This window comes from Ursus maritimus, unplaced genomic scaffold, assembly GCF_017311325.1.
Source record: "Ursus maritimus isolate PB19 unplaced genomic scaffold, ASM1731132v1 scaffold_36, whole genome shotgun sequence".
NCBI classification, from domain to species: Eukaryota; Metazoa; Chordata; class Mammalia; order Carnivora; family Ursidae; genus Ursus; species Ursus maritimus.
Genome location: NW_024426230.1, coordinates 11,440,519 through 11,459,259, shown reverse-complemented (window position 1 = coordinate 11,459,259; position 18,741 = coordinate 11,440,519). Strand labels below are relative to the sequence as shown.

Below are 18,741 nucleotides of genomic sequence, written 5' to 3'. Positions count from 1 at the left end.
TTATGGTGACATTAATTACATGATCTGAAGATTAATCCTTTAAGTACTAAATTAAAGAGTTTACAGCCATGACCAAAAAACCCATCGCATACCATGCATGAACTACCGTACTACAGATCCGTGTAACTGAAGATTCCAAGTGAAAAATTATCTTTCCTATATCCCTCAAATTTCAGTTGAAGAACTTAGTGGCCAGATGTTCACGTTCACTAATAACAGATTTCTGTAACAGGTCCACTGTACCTATGTTATGAGTTTCTTTGAAGCCATATTTTATATAAAAATATTTATGACTGACAGCTTAATGCTGTTTAGAACAACCATTAATCTCTGAAAGCTCTAAGTCTGCAAATAGGCTTTTAAGAGCAGCATTTCTGAAATATTCCACACATTCTTCCTTACCCACATTAGTTATAAATCAAAATCATACAGATAACCTCATAAGATTATGAGCACATATTTAGGAATATTTTCAAAATTAGTTTCATATTATACTTTGATAAGCGTGGCCAATAGCACAGTGGGCTCTAGAGAGCTGACCAAACCTGGGTTAAGTAAAGTGTCCACTTTACTGTTGTTCAAAGAAGAGAATGACTGGTGACTCCACTATGCTACTGTGGCACCTTATACCAACAGTAAGCCCCTGAAGGGTCAAGTCTTCATCTGTCCCTCACCCCACCCCCTCCCTCCAACTACTTGGCCCACAGGAAACACTCAGGGTTCACTGAGTGACAAAACCAGGATGCCATGTGGATAATCACTAGATGTTACCACTGGAATACAAATACATTAATAAATACATCCCATAACTAGTGTTTTTAACGTCATTATGTTCAAAGCTAGTTCTTTAATTTGAATAACTGCCGAAAAAGAATGTAAAGATTAACCTGCATTAAAAAATGGAAACCCATCTTAGAACTGGTGTTGTTATAAATGCAATCACCTTTTCATAAAATATTCTCAAGGAAAGAAAAATCAAAGTGCTTTTGTCTTGCTCCTTTTATTACACACTCAGTGAACCATCCTTAGTATGAAATTAATGGTTAGATATATGGATTTAAGACAACATGAGAAGATCTAGGGGGGGAATCCTCATTTTAATCTGAGACTAGGAAGATCAGCTCCAATTAGTGTTAGTAATTTAACTATTTGTTTCTTACAAACACAAGCAACAGACGAGATCAATAATTTAACGCTTAATTGGCAGTTAGGGATCTAGAATGTCCTCAATTTCTTCAAAGAACATTTTAAAACCAAAGCACTAATGTGACACACAGTAAAAGCATAGTACAAATATCAAATTTCAGATCTGGCTTTTGCTAGATAGAGCCTAAGAATGAAGAAATATTTTTCCCTTTCCAGATAACTTAATAATTTAAAATATAAATAATTGTATTAAGTCCCACTGAATAAAGAATGTGAAAGTTCCTGGTATTATAAAAACCCTAGAGTTTGAAGTTTGATAGTCATTCTACGGTGGGACAGAGACTGGATTTTGTTTGCTTTCCATAATTACTTCACAGTCTCCCTCCATTTCAAAATTGAGATTCACAAATGAACTGGATACCACTGTTTCTGGTTGATCCCTCTGGACAGTGGAATCAGCCCGCAGTTTATTCTGCTGGTATTGTCTTTCTGCTTCTTCAGGCATCCTGTTTTCTTCTTCTTCTTCTTCTTCCTAAAAAGAGGAAATAATCAAGAATAGATGAAATAGAAATGCCCAAAAGGAACAGCATTTGTTCCCCACTTTCAACTGTTTGTGCCTTTTTTTTTTTTTTAAACTAAAACATTAGTGTCATGTCCAGTTTGGTTTGGTCTAATTAAGACAAGACATACCTACTTGTCCCCTGTTCCCAAACTGAAATGGAAACTATCATATGACATTTTAAGGAAAGGGAAATTATTTTTAAAGCATGGCACAGCACTGCTTAGATGGGTCCTGAATTAACTTTGACAAAGACCATATCTTTTCAGATTAATTCTAAATAAAAAATAGCTAAATACTGTATCACTTCAATCATTGGGTATCAGCCTATTCAGTGGAATAGGGTGGTCTATTCACTAAATGGTATAACATGGCTAATGTTCCCCTAAGCAGCTAGTATACAGGTAATTTCTAGTTCCAGAACTACTAAATTCATGGAGCAAGTAGCAATTGTATCGGTCAACGCAGTTAAGGGTAGTTAGTACAGAGTAGGTAACCTGTCAAGAAGATTAAATTTAGAGCTTGCTCAAGAGAAAACAAGAGAGACATTAAGGAATCTATTACAATAGTCCAGATGAGGTAATGAGGCTCTAAACAAGGCTGGAAGTGTTAAAAACACTCATTCGTTCATAAAAACATTTTTGAAACCATGTAACAAATCTAAAGTCAGCTGCCTTCTCCAGATTCATGTCCAGCCACTCCCCGGTTGCACTCTGCTCCAGTGACAAAGTACCATTCCTGCCACTTCTCCAAAATACACAACTTATCCTCATACCTCTACATTCTAGCTTTAGCTGAATTCCCCCTCCCCATTTGCTTGAGGAATAATAAAAGATTCTAATATTTATTTCATGCTCACTAATATACACTGGGTGGTATTCTAAGCATTTTATATATCAACTCATTTAATCCTTAGAGCAACCCTGAACATGGATGCCACACTTTTCCTCATTTATAAAGATGGAGAAACAGGCTTACAGAGGTTAAGTATCTTGCCCAAGGGTTACAAAGTTAGAAGTGGCAGAATCAGAATTTGAATTTGGACCGTTCGGTTCTTCAGCCTATGCTCTTAAAAGCTAAACTTTTCTCATTCCTTAAGGCCAAACTCACTTCACCCCGACCCTAGAACCTCACTACATCTGCAGACAAAATTGCCTCGTGTCTTTGTGCCTTAACACTTGGCACTTACACATTTCTAGCACTTGTAATTTTCTGTGCATCAAAGCCTCCCCTTCTCCTACATCCAGTATACGTATTCTAAGTACATAGACTGTCTTATTTCCTCATCTGAAAACTGGACTAATAATCCAAAGAGAGACGTATGAAGATTAAATAAGATAACCTATATAAGGCACCTCACATAACACCTAGCACAATGAAATCTAGCTTAGTCTCACACAAAAGATCCTAGGGAAATTTCAGTGTTAAAAAATAAATATATAAACTAAAAATACCTAACTTGATAAATTAGTAACTCTAGACTGAAATGCCTCCCCTAAGGGAGCACTCTTTTGGGCGGCTAGAGAGGATCCGTATGCTCATTACACAGCCCACAAGTCCACAGTAAACCAAACTGAATCAAAAAATGTAAAAAGGAGACACACCTCCTTCTTCATCCGGTAATACTCATCAATGGCATATTGGTATTTTGGGGTGCTGATGCCCAAAACAGATGCAATCTTCTCTCCAAGAAAATCACATACTAAAAATACAAAAGTTAAATGGCAACAAACAAAAAACACAAAAGCTAAATGGCTTATACAATTCCATAAACATTTCTTGAGCACCTTCAACATTCAAGACACTGTAAGAATACAAGTCCCTGCCTTCAGGGAAATTATGAACACTCGCTACATCTCTTCTGTGTATCTTCCTTGATTTCCTCAAGAGGCACTAGTGGCTCCTTCAGGGTTCCCAACAACACTCTGCTCATACCTCCAATTATACATGTATTACCATGTATTATAATTATCTATTACATGTCTATTTTTTTCCAGAAAAACATATACCCCTAGAAGGTTGGGACATCATTAGGCTGTGGGGGAGGAATGGCTTGTACTATACATTCATTGAGTGCCTGCCACATGCCAGGCACTGTGAAAGATTAGACTCAGAGAGGCTGGCAAACCAGATCCAAAATGTAATCTAGGTCTGAATGTAAAGCTCATGCTCTTTTCCTTACACCACACTGTCTAGTAATATTGAGTGCTCAGTAAATATTTCTTGAATGAATTACCATTCAAAATTACCTCTAATAAAAAGCAGAAAATGATAGAAGCTAGCAGGGAGTTAAAATTGGAAACAGAGGAACGCTTTATAATTTAAAACCTATACTTAAAGTTAGCATGACTAACTCATAAGTTGATAATTCATTTCCTTCAAACAGGACTTAGTTATAGCTTAACTTAAGATATGAAAATTAATGAAATTAAAATATAAAATATTATAAAACTACAGGCTGTAGAATAAACAAACAGAATAAGAACAGTATCAGTAGGAAACCATATAAAAAATACCAAAATAGTTGCTAACAGAGAAGTTCAAAAACATAAAAATTAATATAAATTAATAAAGCCATTCTTCAGTTCTCTAAAAAAAACCCCGATAATCTGAAGTTGAAGAATGTTTTAAAGTGAAGTACAAGTTAGATTAACATCTTCCAATGCTAAGTAGCTGCTGAGAACAGAGTGATTAACTCCCCATTGTTTCTCTTTCACTTTTGCAACACCCCATTTGGTAAAGTTCTTGTTCTTGGAGCATATTATAGTAGTTATACAATATTCACACAGGAAAGTAATACCTGAAAGGGTTGATGTGGCAGCTCGAAGCATGTAAAACCATAAGTAGGGGCCCCAGGTGAGTTTTGTCTGCAATGAGAAGTCAGGTTAGCAACATTCATACCTAAACCCATTCTGTATATTTAGGCCAAAATGAAGTAATCAAATATTTGGTTGGCACATAGAACATTCTACAGATAGTACTACAGGCTACAATCCAATTAAAAATTTAAAAGTTTTATAGACAGAATTCCACAAAGACATTTTATATTTACCCATATAACTACCACCACCCTAAGCCCATGGAATAAGCAAAGAAAGCAGCAGCCACTAAAGTGGAGTTGGTAAGTCATAGTGATTATCTATGAACTGACGGTCTAGAGCCTCATCTCCTGTCTTGCTGCTTTTTTGTCTTCATTGTTCATAAGCACAATATCAGAGAAAGTATAGTAAACAGAAAGGGGCCTTAAGAAATCATACAGTACAACATACTTATGGTACAGAAAGGAAATTAAGGTTCAGAGAAAGTAAGCAGGGTAAGTAAAAGCACATCAAACAAAGTTCGATGACGAGAAAATAAGTGACCAGTAAGTGGCAGGGTGAGTTTTTTGTTTCTTTAAGGATTAAGAAGGGCCTACACCATATAACCCAAGACAAGCTCAGTTTCTATTTAGTACAGCAGGACCAATGGCAGAAGGCAATCTACCCTACACAACTCCACTGGTCATCTCGGTGCTGTCATTCCCATAGAACACTTCCGTGAAGCTTGCCACACAGACAACAGTTTGCTTCTGTGGATGAAATCAGTAATTTAAGCATGCTTCATTGTACTAATATTTCTGTTTACCCAAAGAAAGTATAGCATAGAGCAATCAAATAACAATAATTATTATCGATAGTATTATTATTTTAATATTGTTTCCAGGAAGGAGAAAAACGATGAAATCGTACATAATCTTCTTAGCTAAGATACATGTTCATGATTATGAAGTATTAAAACAGCAAACACAAGAATATCTATTAGACTGGGTAGATGGGCTAAAGAGAAAAGGGGAAACACGTAACAGTCTGCCCATGAAAAGCAGGTATGCGGATTTCTGAGATGATATTCTTGAAAAGACACACAAGTGAACTAGCTCTTTCATCTCTATTTACACAAGAGTATGAGTGTCCAAGCAAATAAATACATTCAACTAAGAAGATACTGTATATTTAGGACTCTCTCAGTCAAATCTACTATATCTTCTACATTCAGAGCTGGATACATCTCTCTTATGTGGGGATAAGGGTTATTTTAGGGACTGTTTAAGATGCTCTCATCTTAGTGTTTACCTTATAGTATTTACAGCAAATGGGACAGTGCAGTACTATAGGGAATGGAACCAGTTTCTATAATACGTGATAATGACAGGGCCAAAGAAACTACTTAGAAAAGGATTAAGCAGGCTTTTGAAGGAAAGCATATTTCTCAGTGAACCAATTCTCTTGGGGTTGTTTCTAGAGAGAACAATTGCTAATATCCATGCAGTGACTACCATAGAGTCAAACCTGCTCCAGACCTGAGGAACTAGATAAGGATCCCTGACTAATGGCTATCATTATCACACACAATTACAGAGAATGAATGTACGGGGCTCTTGGTGTAGACACTGTTCTTACTGAACCAAAAGGACAGATGACTCAAGAGCTTACACTGACCGAAACCTTGCCACCACTGCCAGCATCACCACCACCACCCGCCCCCCACCAGTAATAAGAGAAACGGACTAGACCTTGGTGTTCAAGACTTCCAGTTTATGGCTCAAACTCAAGCTGATTCATTTTTTCTCCAAAAATTTAAGTATTGATCTTTTCCTGAATAATTGAGTATCCATCTCTTCCTTAATAAAAACTATTCAGACTTGCTATCTTTTTTGTTTTTAAACAACTTACTTTTAGATTACAAAAGTAATGCTTATTTTTTGTAGAACACTTAGAAAATGGAGCAAAGTATAAAGAAAATCTGTCACCCACTTTTCCACCACCTGTAGATAATTATCACTAACATTTTAGTATATTTTCCCAGTCTTTTCCTGAGCATGTATGTTTTTACAACATTGTTGTACTTTCTCTATCCTGCTGTTTTCCCCATTTACAATACTGGTATTTACCCAAAGGACTGAAATCAGGACCTCAAAGAGATATTTCCACTCCCAATTCACTGTAGCATTATTCATAATAGCCAAGATGTAGAAACAACCTAAATGTCCACTGATGAATGAATGGATAAAGAAAATGTGGTAATACATATAATGGAAAATTCAGCCTTAAAAAAAGAAGGGAATCCTTCCGTATACAACAACATAGATGAACCTTGAGGACATTATGCTAATAAAATAAGCCTGTCACAGAAAGACAAATACTGCATGACAGACATCAAAATCAACATTTCTGATCCTGCCCCAAGCCACCTATTACTGAGACTAAGTATCAGGTGAGTGCAGTTGACAGGTGGTGCCTCCCTTCTTCTGTCATCTCCCATTTATGGAATGGAGGCTCTACCATGGGCATGGTGCCACTGAGAATACTGGGGCAGTGAAAAAAGCCAAAAAGATCTAAGACTACTGCTCCCCACCTCCACCAAGCACTCGGCTCCTAAAGTAGGGCTATCACTCAGGAATGCAACACTGTCCCTACCCCCAACTTCAGAGCTCTGGCTAAGAGATTTTGCCCAGGAGGAAAAGTAAGCCATAAAACAGCTCCCAAATGAATTTCTTCCCAAGTGAACTGACTTCACTTGCAACAGAGCTGGAAATGCCAAGCCCAAAGGGTACTCTCAAAAGCAGTGAAGACTGTGATGAGAGGTAATTCAGAGGAAGTTCTCAGATTCTATGAAGATGCAGGCTAAACTAAAGGCTAGCTAGCTTGTAGCAGAGAACAGAAGGTGGGGAGGACACAGACTTCACTAAAATAATCCAGCAGTCACTAAACAAAAAACAAGCAAATAACAAACGGTGGATGGGGGAGAGGAAGAAGGCGAGGGCAGTACCCAGAGTTGTTGCAATATATTGTCTAAAATGTACAAAAAATTAAGAGACATACAAAGAACAGAAGTAGGGGCTATACACAGGAAGAAAAGCAGGCAATAGAATCTACCCACTAGATGTTGGATTCAACAGAAAAAACGTCAAAGTAACCTTTGTAAGTATGTTCAAAGAACTAAAGAAACCATAATTAAAGAAATAAAGGAAGGTATAACAATGTTGCATTGAATAGAGAATATCAATAAAGAGAGAAAAATTATTAACGAGAGGGTCACCTGGGTGGCTCATCAGTTAAGCATCTGACTCTTGATTTCGGCTCAGGTTCCTGAGATCAAGGCCCATGTTGTAGGGCTCCACGCTCAGCGGGGAGTCTCTCACTCTCAGTCTCCCTCTCCCCCTACCCCCAGGCTCGTGCTCTCACTCTCTCCCTAAAATAAATAAATAAATCTTTTTAAAAAGTATTAACAAGAACCAGATGGAAATTCTGGAGTTGAAAAGTACAATAACTGAAACGAAAAATTCAGTAGAAGGGGCTCAACAGAAAACTGACAGAAATGAAGGAAACAGACCACTCAACTACAACAGCTGGAGACTTTGATACCCCATTTTCAATAATGACTAGGACAACTAGGCAGATCAATAAGGTAATAGAAGACTTGAAAACACTATGAACCAACCAGACCTAACAGACATCTATAGAACACATGACCTAATAACAACAGAATCTATATTCTTCTCAAGTACAAACAGAACATTCTCCAAGACAGACCACATGCTAGGTCATAAAACAAACTTCAATAGATTTAAAAGGAGAAAAATAATACAAGTATATTCTCCAACCACATGGGGTGAAATTAGAAATCAACAACACCAGGCATCTGGGTGGCTCAGTCAGTTAAGTGTCCAACTCAGCTCACGTCTTGATCTCAGGGTTATGAGTTCAAGCCCCACATTGGGCTCCACACTGGGTATGGAACCTACTTAAAAAAAGAAAAAGAAATCAAGAATAGAAAATATAATGCGAAAACTTAACAAATATATGGGAAGTAAATAACATGCTCTTAAATAACCAATAGGCCAAAGAGAAAATACTGTGAGATGAATGAAAATGAAGGTGTAACATACAAAATTTATGAGACGTTACTAAACAGTTCTTAAAGGGAAGTTCATAGCTAGTTAATAAAGAAGAAAGATAACCTAATCTTCCACCTCAAGACATTGGAAAAAATAGAGCACACTAGACCTAAAACAAGCAGAAGGAAGGAAATAATAAAGACTAGTGTGAAAACTAATGAAATGGAGAAAAATCAAGAGAGAAAATCAGTGAAACCAAAAGCTGGTTCTTGGAAAAGATCAACAAAATTGACAAAACTTTTGCTAAACTAAACTAACCAAGAAAAAAGAAGGAAGACCCAAATAACTAGAATCAGAAATGAAAAAAATAAAAAGGACTATAAAGGAATACTACGAACAACTGCATGACAACAAATTTGATGACTGAAATGAAATAAACAAATCTACCAAAATGGACTTAGAAATAAGACAACTTAAGAATCAAAAAACTATACACGACAAAAAGCCTAGACAGCCTCACAGGTGCGGTCTACCAAACATTTAAATAAGAATTAATACCAATTCTTCACAACTCTCCCCAAAAAACCAAACAACAACAACAAAAAAAAAACAGAAGAAGAAGGAACAGTTCCCAACTCATTTTATGAGGCCAGTATTACTCTGGACCCAAAACCAGACAAAGACATCACAAGAAAATTACAGACCTGTATTTTCATGAATATGGGTGCAAAAATTCCCAATACTTACTAGCAAACGAAATCCAGCAACATATATAAAGAATTATATATCACGATCAGGTGGGTTTTATCCAGGAATATAAGGCTAGTTTTGCGCCAAATAACAACCAATGTCACCATGATCAACAGAATAAAGAACAAAGCAGTTCCTCAAATGATTAAATATAGTTAGCATATGACCTGGCAATTCCACTCATAGGTACATAGCCAAGAGAAATTAAAACCTGTATCCAAATGTTCACAGCAGCATTATTCATAGTAGCCAAAAGGTGAAGATAACCCAAATGTCCATGTCCTGACAAATGTGGTATCTCAAAAAAAGGAATGAAATTCTGACACATGCTATAACATGGACGAACCTTGAAAACATGCTAAATCAAAGAAGCCAATTATAAAAGATCACTTGTTATATGATTTCATTCTATGAAATGGCCGTAATAGGGAAATCTATGGACAGAAAGTAGACTGTGATTATCAGGAGTTGGGGAGATGAAGGATAAGGAACGATAACTGAAGGGTACTGAGTTTCTTTTTGAGGTGGTGCAAATGTACTAAAACTAACTGTGGTAACGGTTGTGCACATCTATGAATACACTAAAAGCCATATTACTGTAACTTTCAATCTGTGAATTGTATGCTATGTGAACTGTATCTCAATAAAGCTTGTTTAAAAAAGAGAGTAAATCTTAGGCAAGTAGTTAGGATGCATTTTTTTCTATGCAATTCTTTTATTTTTTAAGATTTTATTTATTTATTATTTATTTGAGAGAGAGCGAGAGAGTACATGTGAGCGTGGGAAGAACAAAAAGAGAGGGACAAGCAGACTCCCCACTAAGCATGGAGCCCCATGTGGGGCTCGATCCCACAACCCAGAGAGCATGACCTAAGCCGGAACCAAGAGTCAGATGCCCAATTGACTAAGCCACTCAGATGCCCCATTATGCAATGCTTTTATTATCACTTTCTACGCAGTGGAGAGCAACAATTGAGACAATGACTTTTAAAAACATACAGATACAAATGTATACAGACAAATAAGAATTAAACCCTTCAAAGTAATTTAAAAGGAAAATACTTATTCCAACATTTCTCCCAGGGCATGAAACACCTCTGTAATATTCTGCATGCATCTGGAAATGCCACCAGAGTATATCGCGTGGTCCTTTGAATATATTCTATAGTAGACACTCGGGATCTAGTATTTTTTTTAATAACCAAAATCTATCAAGAGCCAAATCTGATGAAATACTAGTAATAACATTTTTTAAATCAAACACAAATTAATAATTCTCTATCCTGCTACCCTGGTTTATTTTCTTCATAGCACTTTACAGCCTGATAATTATAGTATGTCTTTATTGCCTGTCTGCCCACTGGCACACAAGAGCAAAAACTGATGTTGCCCACGCTGTACCACCAGTGCCTAAAACAGTACCCACTAGAAAGTCAGTAAATATTGATCAACTAAACTCTCAAAAGATCACTGAGAAGGACAACATTCCTTTTTAGGAATGTACAGCTTGTCCTATAATTTTATAGTCACATCATCTATAACTTAGAAATCCTTAAATTTAGCTGATGAAGCACATAAAGGTAAGAACCGTGCACTCCTATCTTCCAATCAAAACTCGAGGCAATAATGTAAAAAAGAACTGACAAATCCGGAGTTTTAGGTGGAAACTACTCCGGCAGCATAGTCCTTAATTCAAAGGGACTGGAATTTAAGCACTCTAGTAAGATAAATCTTAAAGAAACCTAGCCACGCTGACAAAGAATTCCGACACTCAAACTATTTCAGACTACTGAAAGGCAGAAATATTTCCCCCCGTATTTGTAAAAATACTACTTTCTACCAAAATCATACGCATACTTTTATAATCAAAATACGGTTGATCTAAACCTCAAAAGACCCCTTCCATTCAGTGTTTAAGGGGAAACAAATCAATTTAAAAAACTACTGACAGTGCCTTCCTGGCGCAGCGGGCAGCGTGTGCGTCTCATAAAGAACTCCTGACAAAAGCATCAAACCTACCGGATCAACAGTAGGCAAAACATCTTTCTTCTCCGGGCCGTCAACTTCATCTTCGTCTGTGCTGTATTCTTCCATTGTTTCACCACTAACAAAGTGGATGACTCTCCTTGGGACTTTCTTCTTCTTTCCTATGACTCCCAGTTCTACATTTTCAAAGCCTCTTTCACTATTCATCTAATGACAATAAGTTAAGATAATGAGTTTCGAGTGAGTTTAATTTTCTTCCATAAGGCAAAAAGATTCTTGGTTGCTTTATTTTAGGGAAGAAACATAAACCAATCCGTAAATGGTTTTTAAAAAATAAGACGCCATACACACATAAGAGTATCAATAACATAAGTGTAGAGTTTAATGAATAATAAAGCAAACATCTACATATTCACTACTGAGAGTAAAAAATGGAATTTAACCAATTAAACTTTTTTGAAGTCAACAGCTAAGAAATCAAGCACCGCACTTCAAAACATGGCAATTCCAATGCTATAAAATATGTGAAGATACTCTGGACATCAATTATTTTAAATAATAATGCTAATTACAGATTAATGTGTAATAGCAAAGGAAAATCATACAGACGCACATATACATATATTGGAGACGTAAAATAACAGTTCATGGCAGGGAACTCTCCTCAATCTTTGGATTTGGGCTCAGCTATGTGTGGACAAAACAAAACCCGTTCAACTTAACTCTGCATCTCTCCTTTTCTCAAAACAGGAGTTCCAAATTAAAATGCCTTTTAAGGCCAAGCGGCACCAGAAGTGAGTAAACCTATACAGGGAAGGGTAGACCCTGTGGAGAAAGCATCCCCAAGGAAGACATTTAAGCTGAAAAAAATGTTGTAAAGCACTGTGCCGTCCAAATAAAACTCATTTGTAGATCAAATCTGGAAAACAAGCCATAAGTGTTCTAAATTTCAGATTTCTTAGTCAGTAATACATAGGTGACAACAGAGTTTTCCTGATGGCAAAAAGATTTTTACAAATTTTAGTACAATAGTCTATGGAATTCTAATTACATTCAAATTTCATTCCTAGGGAAATACTAATTTTAGCTCAAATATATACCCATGTTCCCAACTCAGAGTAAATGCATATTGTAGGAGAGGACAAAGAGCTTTTTCACTGTCATCTTGCCTCAAGTTTTAACTCCGAAGAAAGCCTTTATTTCATCTCCTTACTAGAATACCTCAAAAAGGTGTAGTATAATTGTGAAGAAAAACCCGGCAAGTGCTTACTCCTAGGGATAGGTACCGAGACAGGGGCGGAGGTACAGGTAAGGGAGTGGTCAAGGGGGCCTGTTATTCTTTTTTGTATTTTGTTGTTGTTTGTTTCGTGATGAGAATACGTTCATGTATTACTGATATAATTTTAAAATGAAACCAAACAAAATGATACAGGACTACAGGACGGCCATGATTAGGAGTCCACGTTGGTGGGATTGCCTAGGGTGGTCCAGAATTCAAAAATTTTGTCCTCCACAAAGAATCCACAAGGATTCTTACACTTGTGGATATGACCAAAACTTTTGTCCTCCACAAAATTTTGTCCTCCACAAAATTTTGTCCTCCACAAAGAATCCACAAGGATTCTTACACTTGTGGATATGACCAAACAATTGACACCCATGAATGTTGTTCAACCAATAAGAAAGTTCTTTGAACTGCAGGTGCAGAGATGGGATTATACTGATAAAAATAGTAGACTAGAATTGCCCAGTTATGCAAATATGAGTAACTTCATTTTTGTATTATTCCTCTTAATCCTCTAAGTACCTTCTTGGAAAATATATATGGCTCTCTTTTCTTCACTTCCCAAAGGTAAGTTTAGTCATTAGCCAAGATTTGAATCCAGGTATATCCAACCTGAAAAACACACGCATTGCTCCACGACACATGAAGACATCACTGACAGCAACTAGAGCTGCTATATAGTGAACTGAAATCATGAAAACCTTGACAGCATGGGCTAGCTATGGATTAACCTGAAAAAACAAAAGCCACAATTCTCCCTAGCCTGTCTTGAGAGTTCAAACAAATCCCAGCCCTTAATAAAGGAAGACCAGCCCATTTATAATGTCCACAAACAAAATGGACAACAGACGGTCCACCGAGGGGTAGACTCAGTCCACCTGAGTGGCTCAGTCGGTTAAACATCTGCCTTTGGCTCAGGTCATGGGTTCTGGGATGGAGTCCCATATCGGGCTCCCTGCTCAGTGAGGAGCCTGCTTCTCCCTTTGCCTGCCCACCCCGCTAGCTTCTGCTCCCGCCCCCCCACCGCCATCTCTCTGACAAATAAATAAATAAATAAAATCTTTAAAATTAAAGAAAAAAAGGGGTGCTGGGTGGCACAGCGGTTAAGCGTCTGCCTTCGGCTCAGGGCGTGATCCTGGTGTTATGGGATCGAGCCCCACGTCAGGCTCCTCCGCTATGAGCCTGCTTCTTCCTCTCCCACTCCCCCTGCTTGTGTTCCCTCTCTCGCTGGCTGTCTCTATCTCTGTCGAATAAATAAATAAAATCTTTAAAAAAAAAAAATTAAAGAAAAAAAAAAGGTCCACCAAGTTCACCTGGTCCTTAGACATGGTAAGCCATTCCTACCCAATCTCGTTTTTCCCCTTGAAATAAGATTGGTTTATGGTTGTTCTGACATCAGCATTTCCTTCTGAACCATTACTCAGGTCTGTGGATCCCTTTACAAGCAAGGGAAAGTCAGAGAAGATGGGTTAGATTTCCGGTCGTCACACTATCTGGATGGATCTAATGCCAAAGCAACAGTTCAAGTCAGGGACTAGAGCTGAGACCTTGCAGCGTACGTCACCATGACCTGTTCCACACCCATTAGGGCAGAAGTAGCTTCTCAAGGCCTGCTCTAGCAATTTCTCATTGGCTCAATTTTTCCTTTCTTAGACAAAGGCAAAGGAGAAGGGCTGTCTCTCATTGGCTCAACTACTTTACCTTCCCTAGACAACTTTAATAAATCAAAACATTCTGGCTGGATCATAACAATTAGTATAAGCTGAGCTACTAACTCCATTAACTTTGACTCTTGGCTATATTCTTTCCAAAAGATTTTTTTAAGTCTACAAAGGTGAAGGCTGAAACACGATTCAAATTTTTCATTCCGATTACCAAAGTTAGTTAAGTTTAAACAAAACTTTGAGTAATATTCTCTATACATAATATATAATTAAAATTGGATTTTATTTGCTCTAATAACATTTCATATAAAGATTTTTATTAAGGAGACTTTTATTTAAGGGCCTTCTAAAAATTTAATATTAATTTTTGATACAGTAAAACCCAAGTTTTAGGTTTATCTTCTTAAATGGGAGTAAGCAAACTTTTTCTTAAAAAGAAAAAAAGAAAGGCCAGATGGTAAATATTCTAAGCTTCGCAGGCCATACAGCTTCTGTCACAACTACTGAACTCTGTGAACAGCCATGGACAATACATAATAAAGAAGTATAGCTGTGCTCAATAAAACTTTATATAAACAGGTGGCTGGTGGGATCTGGCCCATAGGCTATAGTTCTGTCAACACCTCATCTTAAGGAACCAGACTGGCAAGTAAAAAATCCGTGAAAGACAATCGATAGCATGTGATTCTGACCTCTACTTAGGGAATAAAAATGGGGGAGCAGAGAAGGGAGGCACTGATGGATAAAACCAATCAGAAAATTAATTTGGTGAAAAATTTCCAACAATTATAAGTCAAAGTTATTCTCTGAATTTTGCAAATTTTTTTACAGATAAGCAATAAACCTCTTAGTAAGAAAAATTTCACTGTCAATATTACAAAATCCATTTTAACAAATTCCTCATCCAAAGAGCTGAAAAAAGAGGTTTTCTAACACCAGGAAATTAACAGATGCATTATCAATTCACATTTTATCAAATTTTATGGTTAACCACCAGACTGTAAATCTGTTTATCTAGTTCCCCAGGGCCTGATTTTAGTGGCAATCTTCTTTTTATAAACTTTCATAGCACCTAGAACTTCTTAAAACATGTACTACACATCGTGGATTTTATTCTGTATCACCTTCCCCAACTAGGTAGCTAGCAACAAAGGGGTAGGCACAGTGTGTATCCATCCCTGCTCTATCCTGTGGTCTACAGTTCCTAGTACATCCTAAGTTCTTGGTAGCAGAGGTGCCACATAAATGAATGAGTAGTACCGAAATTTTAACTCCTCTAATAATATGGAGGCTCAGATTTTGGTTAAAAGTTTAGCCAGAGAACTTGCCTGATAAAATGTCACAACAGGTACTGAATGGCCTGGTTTGAGGTGAAATTCTAAACACAGAGCCAAGCTCCTATTTCTTACTCCTTTCCCTACACTGCACTTGGAATTTCTCAGTTCTGACAAACTGATGAAAGACAGCAGGCTCTCCTTCCATCCAAGTCCCCACCTCACTGGCCTCTTTTCTCTTATGGTACTCAAAAGCATAGATCTGGGGTTCCCAGAGATGTTTCTGCTTCAGGAATGTGAATGAGAGCAAAAAGGGAAAGTTAGAAAAAAGTGTGTATAGTATGAACCCATTCGTGTTTAACACAAAAGAAGAGATTATATATGCATAGGAAATCCCAGAATGATTACAACAAAAACTTACTTTTGGTGAATGTGAGATACTGGCCATAGGAGTATTCATTCCTATGACTTCCTACTTTCTGTTCAACAGCCTCCTTTACTGTTTAGAGATCTATTATTTTTTCAACCAAGAATATGAAAATAACATAATATCACTAGACCAAAAGGAAGAACCTCTCTTCAAACAATACTTAGCTGGTAAATCAAAACAGGTATGCTTACTTTGCTATTAGAGCGATTCAAAGATTGAAGCAGTGGTGAAAACAACTGTAGGACAGAAGAAAAATCAAACGGAAAATACACCCAGCACCGTGGACTTAAAAGTCCAGTTCAGGTGTACCTGTCAGCAACAGATCTCAACTGAAAATGAAAAGTGGCTCTCTAATCAATTAGTGTTGCCACTGAATTCCTTCTTGCTGGTTACTTTCCTCCTTAAGTAGGAGAAAAACAAGAAATTCCATATAATAACAAGTATGTGGAAAAGTTTTTATTCACGCAAACTACATCTTATACTAGAAGAGCTATACTCACATTCAGGCGCTATTCCCTTAGGAATCTGTCGTTTGGGGGAATGTCTTACTAACATTTTGGTAGTTAGTCTCAAAAACGAAGCTACTAAAAAAGCTTCATTTTCACTCAAGGTGGAAAGATTTCTACGTTAAGAGCAAATCAGGTTTTTAATGGCCCAAAATGTATACTCCTGAGCTGGTTTCAGTTAAAGCAATTTCTTCATTAGTTTTACTTGGCCAAATAGTCTAAACTATTACTTTAGACTACCAAACCCAAAACAAAACAAACCTCCAACCCTTACCTAACTAACCTTATACTGTCCAACACAGTAACCACTAGCCACATGTGGTTAATGCTCCCTTAAAATGAGGATAGTTCAAACTGAGATGTGCAGTAGGTGTAACACACACGTAGGATTTCTAAGACTTGTACCAAAAAGAGAACGTAAAATATCTCATTGTTAACTTTCACATTAATTGCATATTGAGGTTTTTTTGTTAGATTAAATAAAATATTAATAATATGCAATAAAAATTAAAAATTTTATTTTTTTAATATGGCTACTAGAATTTTCTAGTACAATTTACAATGTGGCTCCCATTATGTTTCTGTTGGGCAGCTCCGAGCCTTAGTTAACCTCCCGGGTGAAATGGGGATAACGCCCACATCATGCAGAAGTTATCAGGATTAAGTGAAATAAAGCCTGTAAACGCTCAGCACATAGTTGCTATTAGCTAACCAAAGGGCACAAGCTAAGTCAGGCGCTTACACACGGAGCGGCTGCAAGTGTCTGAAGCCGCCGTCACCTGGTTTCCAGTTACTCTAAGGGACAGCCTTTAGGGGACACGCCCTCCTTCTCTCGCTCCAAGACCCAAAGCTGGAACAGCACCGCCCAAAGCCCCAGAGTCTGCGGTGCGGCCAGCGGAGGGGTTGGTGAGGGACGCCCGGCGGGGGGGAGGCGTCCGCCCCTTCCCCCAAGCCGGTGTCTTTGGGCAGAGGTGGGGCTACCGTGAGAAGGAACCCCGAAACGCATCTCCGGCGGCCGGCCTGCTCGGAGGAAGGCCAGGCAGGCCAAGAGGGCAGCCGGCAGACGAGGCAGAGAGGAAGATGGGTTCTCCTAGCCCCAGCCTCCGCGCCGCCGCCTCTCCCGGCGGCCCCACTTACCTGCGGAGGCGATTCCCTGAACGTCGCGGCGGCCGCAGCTCCCGAGGCTGCAACTGCTTCTCCTCCTTCCGCACGGCTCGCGGGCTCCGGGTCCATCGTCGTCGCCGCCACAGGGCTGCTGGCGCTAGCAAGAGAGAACGTAATGGCCGATAGCCCATTTCCCTCCTCCGCCTCCCCACCCAGGCACGGACCGAGCCGGCCGTCACCAAGCGGGACTCACCCGCAGCGCCCACCTCGCGCCGCGCCCAGCCGCGCCACGGCAGGAGGAGTGGGGCTGCGCTGACGGGTGGGACCGGCCTGAGGGGCGGGGCCGACTGGCGCCTCGCCCCCAACTCCGGCTCCGAGGACCGCGGCCTGGGAGGCGCAAAGACCCGCTCGCGTGGGGCGGAGCGCGGCGAGCCGCCTGCAGCACCGCTTCCGGCCCAGCCCACGTCCGCAGCTCTCGGAGCCGCCGCCTGGCACCGCCGGTGACGTCATGCCTCGTACCTGCACCTGGAGCTTGGCTTCGGGATCTGGGCGCAGCCAGCTACCAGCTGCGTTTCGGCAGTCACTCTCCCAGACCTTGGTTTCTGCACTTACAAAATGAAACAGCCTCGTAGTGTGCTTCAAAGGCTTGTGAAAACATTTATATTTTAAGATGTAAGGCTCTGCTGCATAGTCCATTCCTAACACGGATGACAGTCTAGCCAAAAATACCCTTGAAATAAGAGCTTCAAAGGTTAATTTTGTTTACACTTCACTGAAATGCTTAAGTATGACTGTAGAAAAAAGTAAGATCTGAAGGAGAGCGAAGGGCAGCATCAAGGCTCCATTTTGACCAATATGAGGAATATTTTATTATCTACGTTTTAGGGGCGCGGGCGCCCGTGTGTGTGTGTGTGTGTGTGTGTGTGTGTGTGTGTGTAAGGGGGCATGCCGGACTTTCCCCAGTGTTCAACCAAATTAAAGTCATGATTGCAGAGATTACAGCATTACTTAAACTACTTGGAGCATTTCCAGGTACATGTTCTTTTACTGTATGTAGTTTCAGTATGAAAGTTTTCACACAAGTTATTATGAATTGTGGAGGTGAAAAGTACATTATTTTGGCCACACGGAGCTTTGTATGAAACTTTAAATTCCATTTTTAT

At 38.9% G+C, this 18,741-nt stretch overlaps 1 protein-coding gene across 2 annotated transcripts; it reads right to left on the bottom strand.

Moving 5' to 3' along the window:
- Nucleotides 1-984: 984 nt before the first annotated feature.
- Nucleotides 985-17,998, bottom strand: FAM177A1 (family with sequence similarity 177 member A1). 2 transcript variants are annotated; one of them, XM_040620836.1, is made up of 6 exons: nt 17,845-17,998; nt 17,612-17,735; nt 11,349-11,522; nt 4,506-4,572; nt 3,310-3,407; nt 985-1,678 (listed from the first exon to the last, which is right to left on the bottom strand). In XM_040620836.1, the coding sequence occupies exons 2-6, from the start codon at nt 17,705-17,707 to the stop codon at nt 1,472-1,474; spliced, it is 642 nt and encodes a 213-aa protein (XP_040476770.1). In that variant the 5' UTR covers nt 17,708-17,735; nt 17,845-17,998; the 3' UTR covers nt 985-1,471. The 2 variants fall into 2 exon arrangements, with proteins under 2 accessions (XP_040476770.1, XP_040476769.1); XM_040620835.1 differs by having other exon boundaries at nt 17,832-17,990.
- Nucleotides 17,999-18,741: the final 743 nt, after the last annotated feature.

What these genes read in the sequence shown, in the direction of transcription:
- FAM177A1 (XM_040620836.1), bottom strand. Translation starts at nt 17,707, where the DNA reads ATGGACCCGGAGCCCGCGAGCCGTGCGGAAGGAGGAGAAGCAGTTGCA. An exon ending in TCAGGGAATCGCCTCCGCAG is followed by an intron (nt 11,523 to 17,611) that starts GTAAGTGGGGCC and finishes TATTGTCATTAG; the next exon opens with ATGAATAGTGAAAGAGGCTT. An exon ending in TGCCACATCAACCCTTTCAG is followed by an intron (nt 3,408 to 4,505) that starts GTATTACTTTCC and finishes TTGTATTTTTAG; the next exon opens with TATGTGATTTTCTTGGAGAG.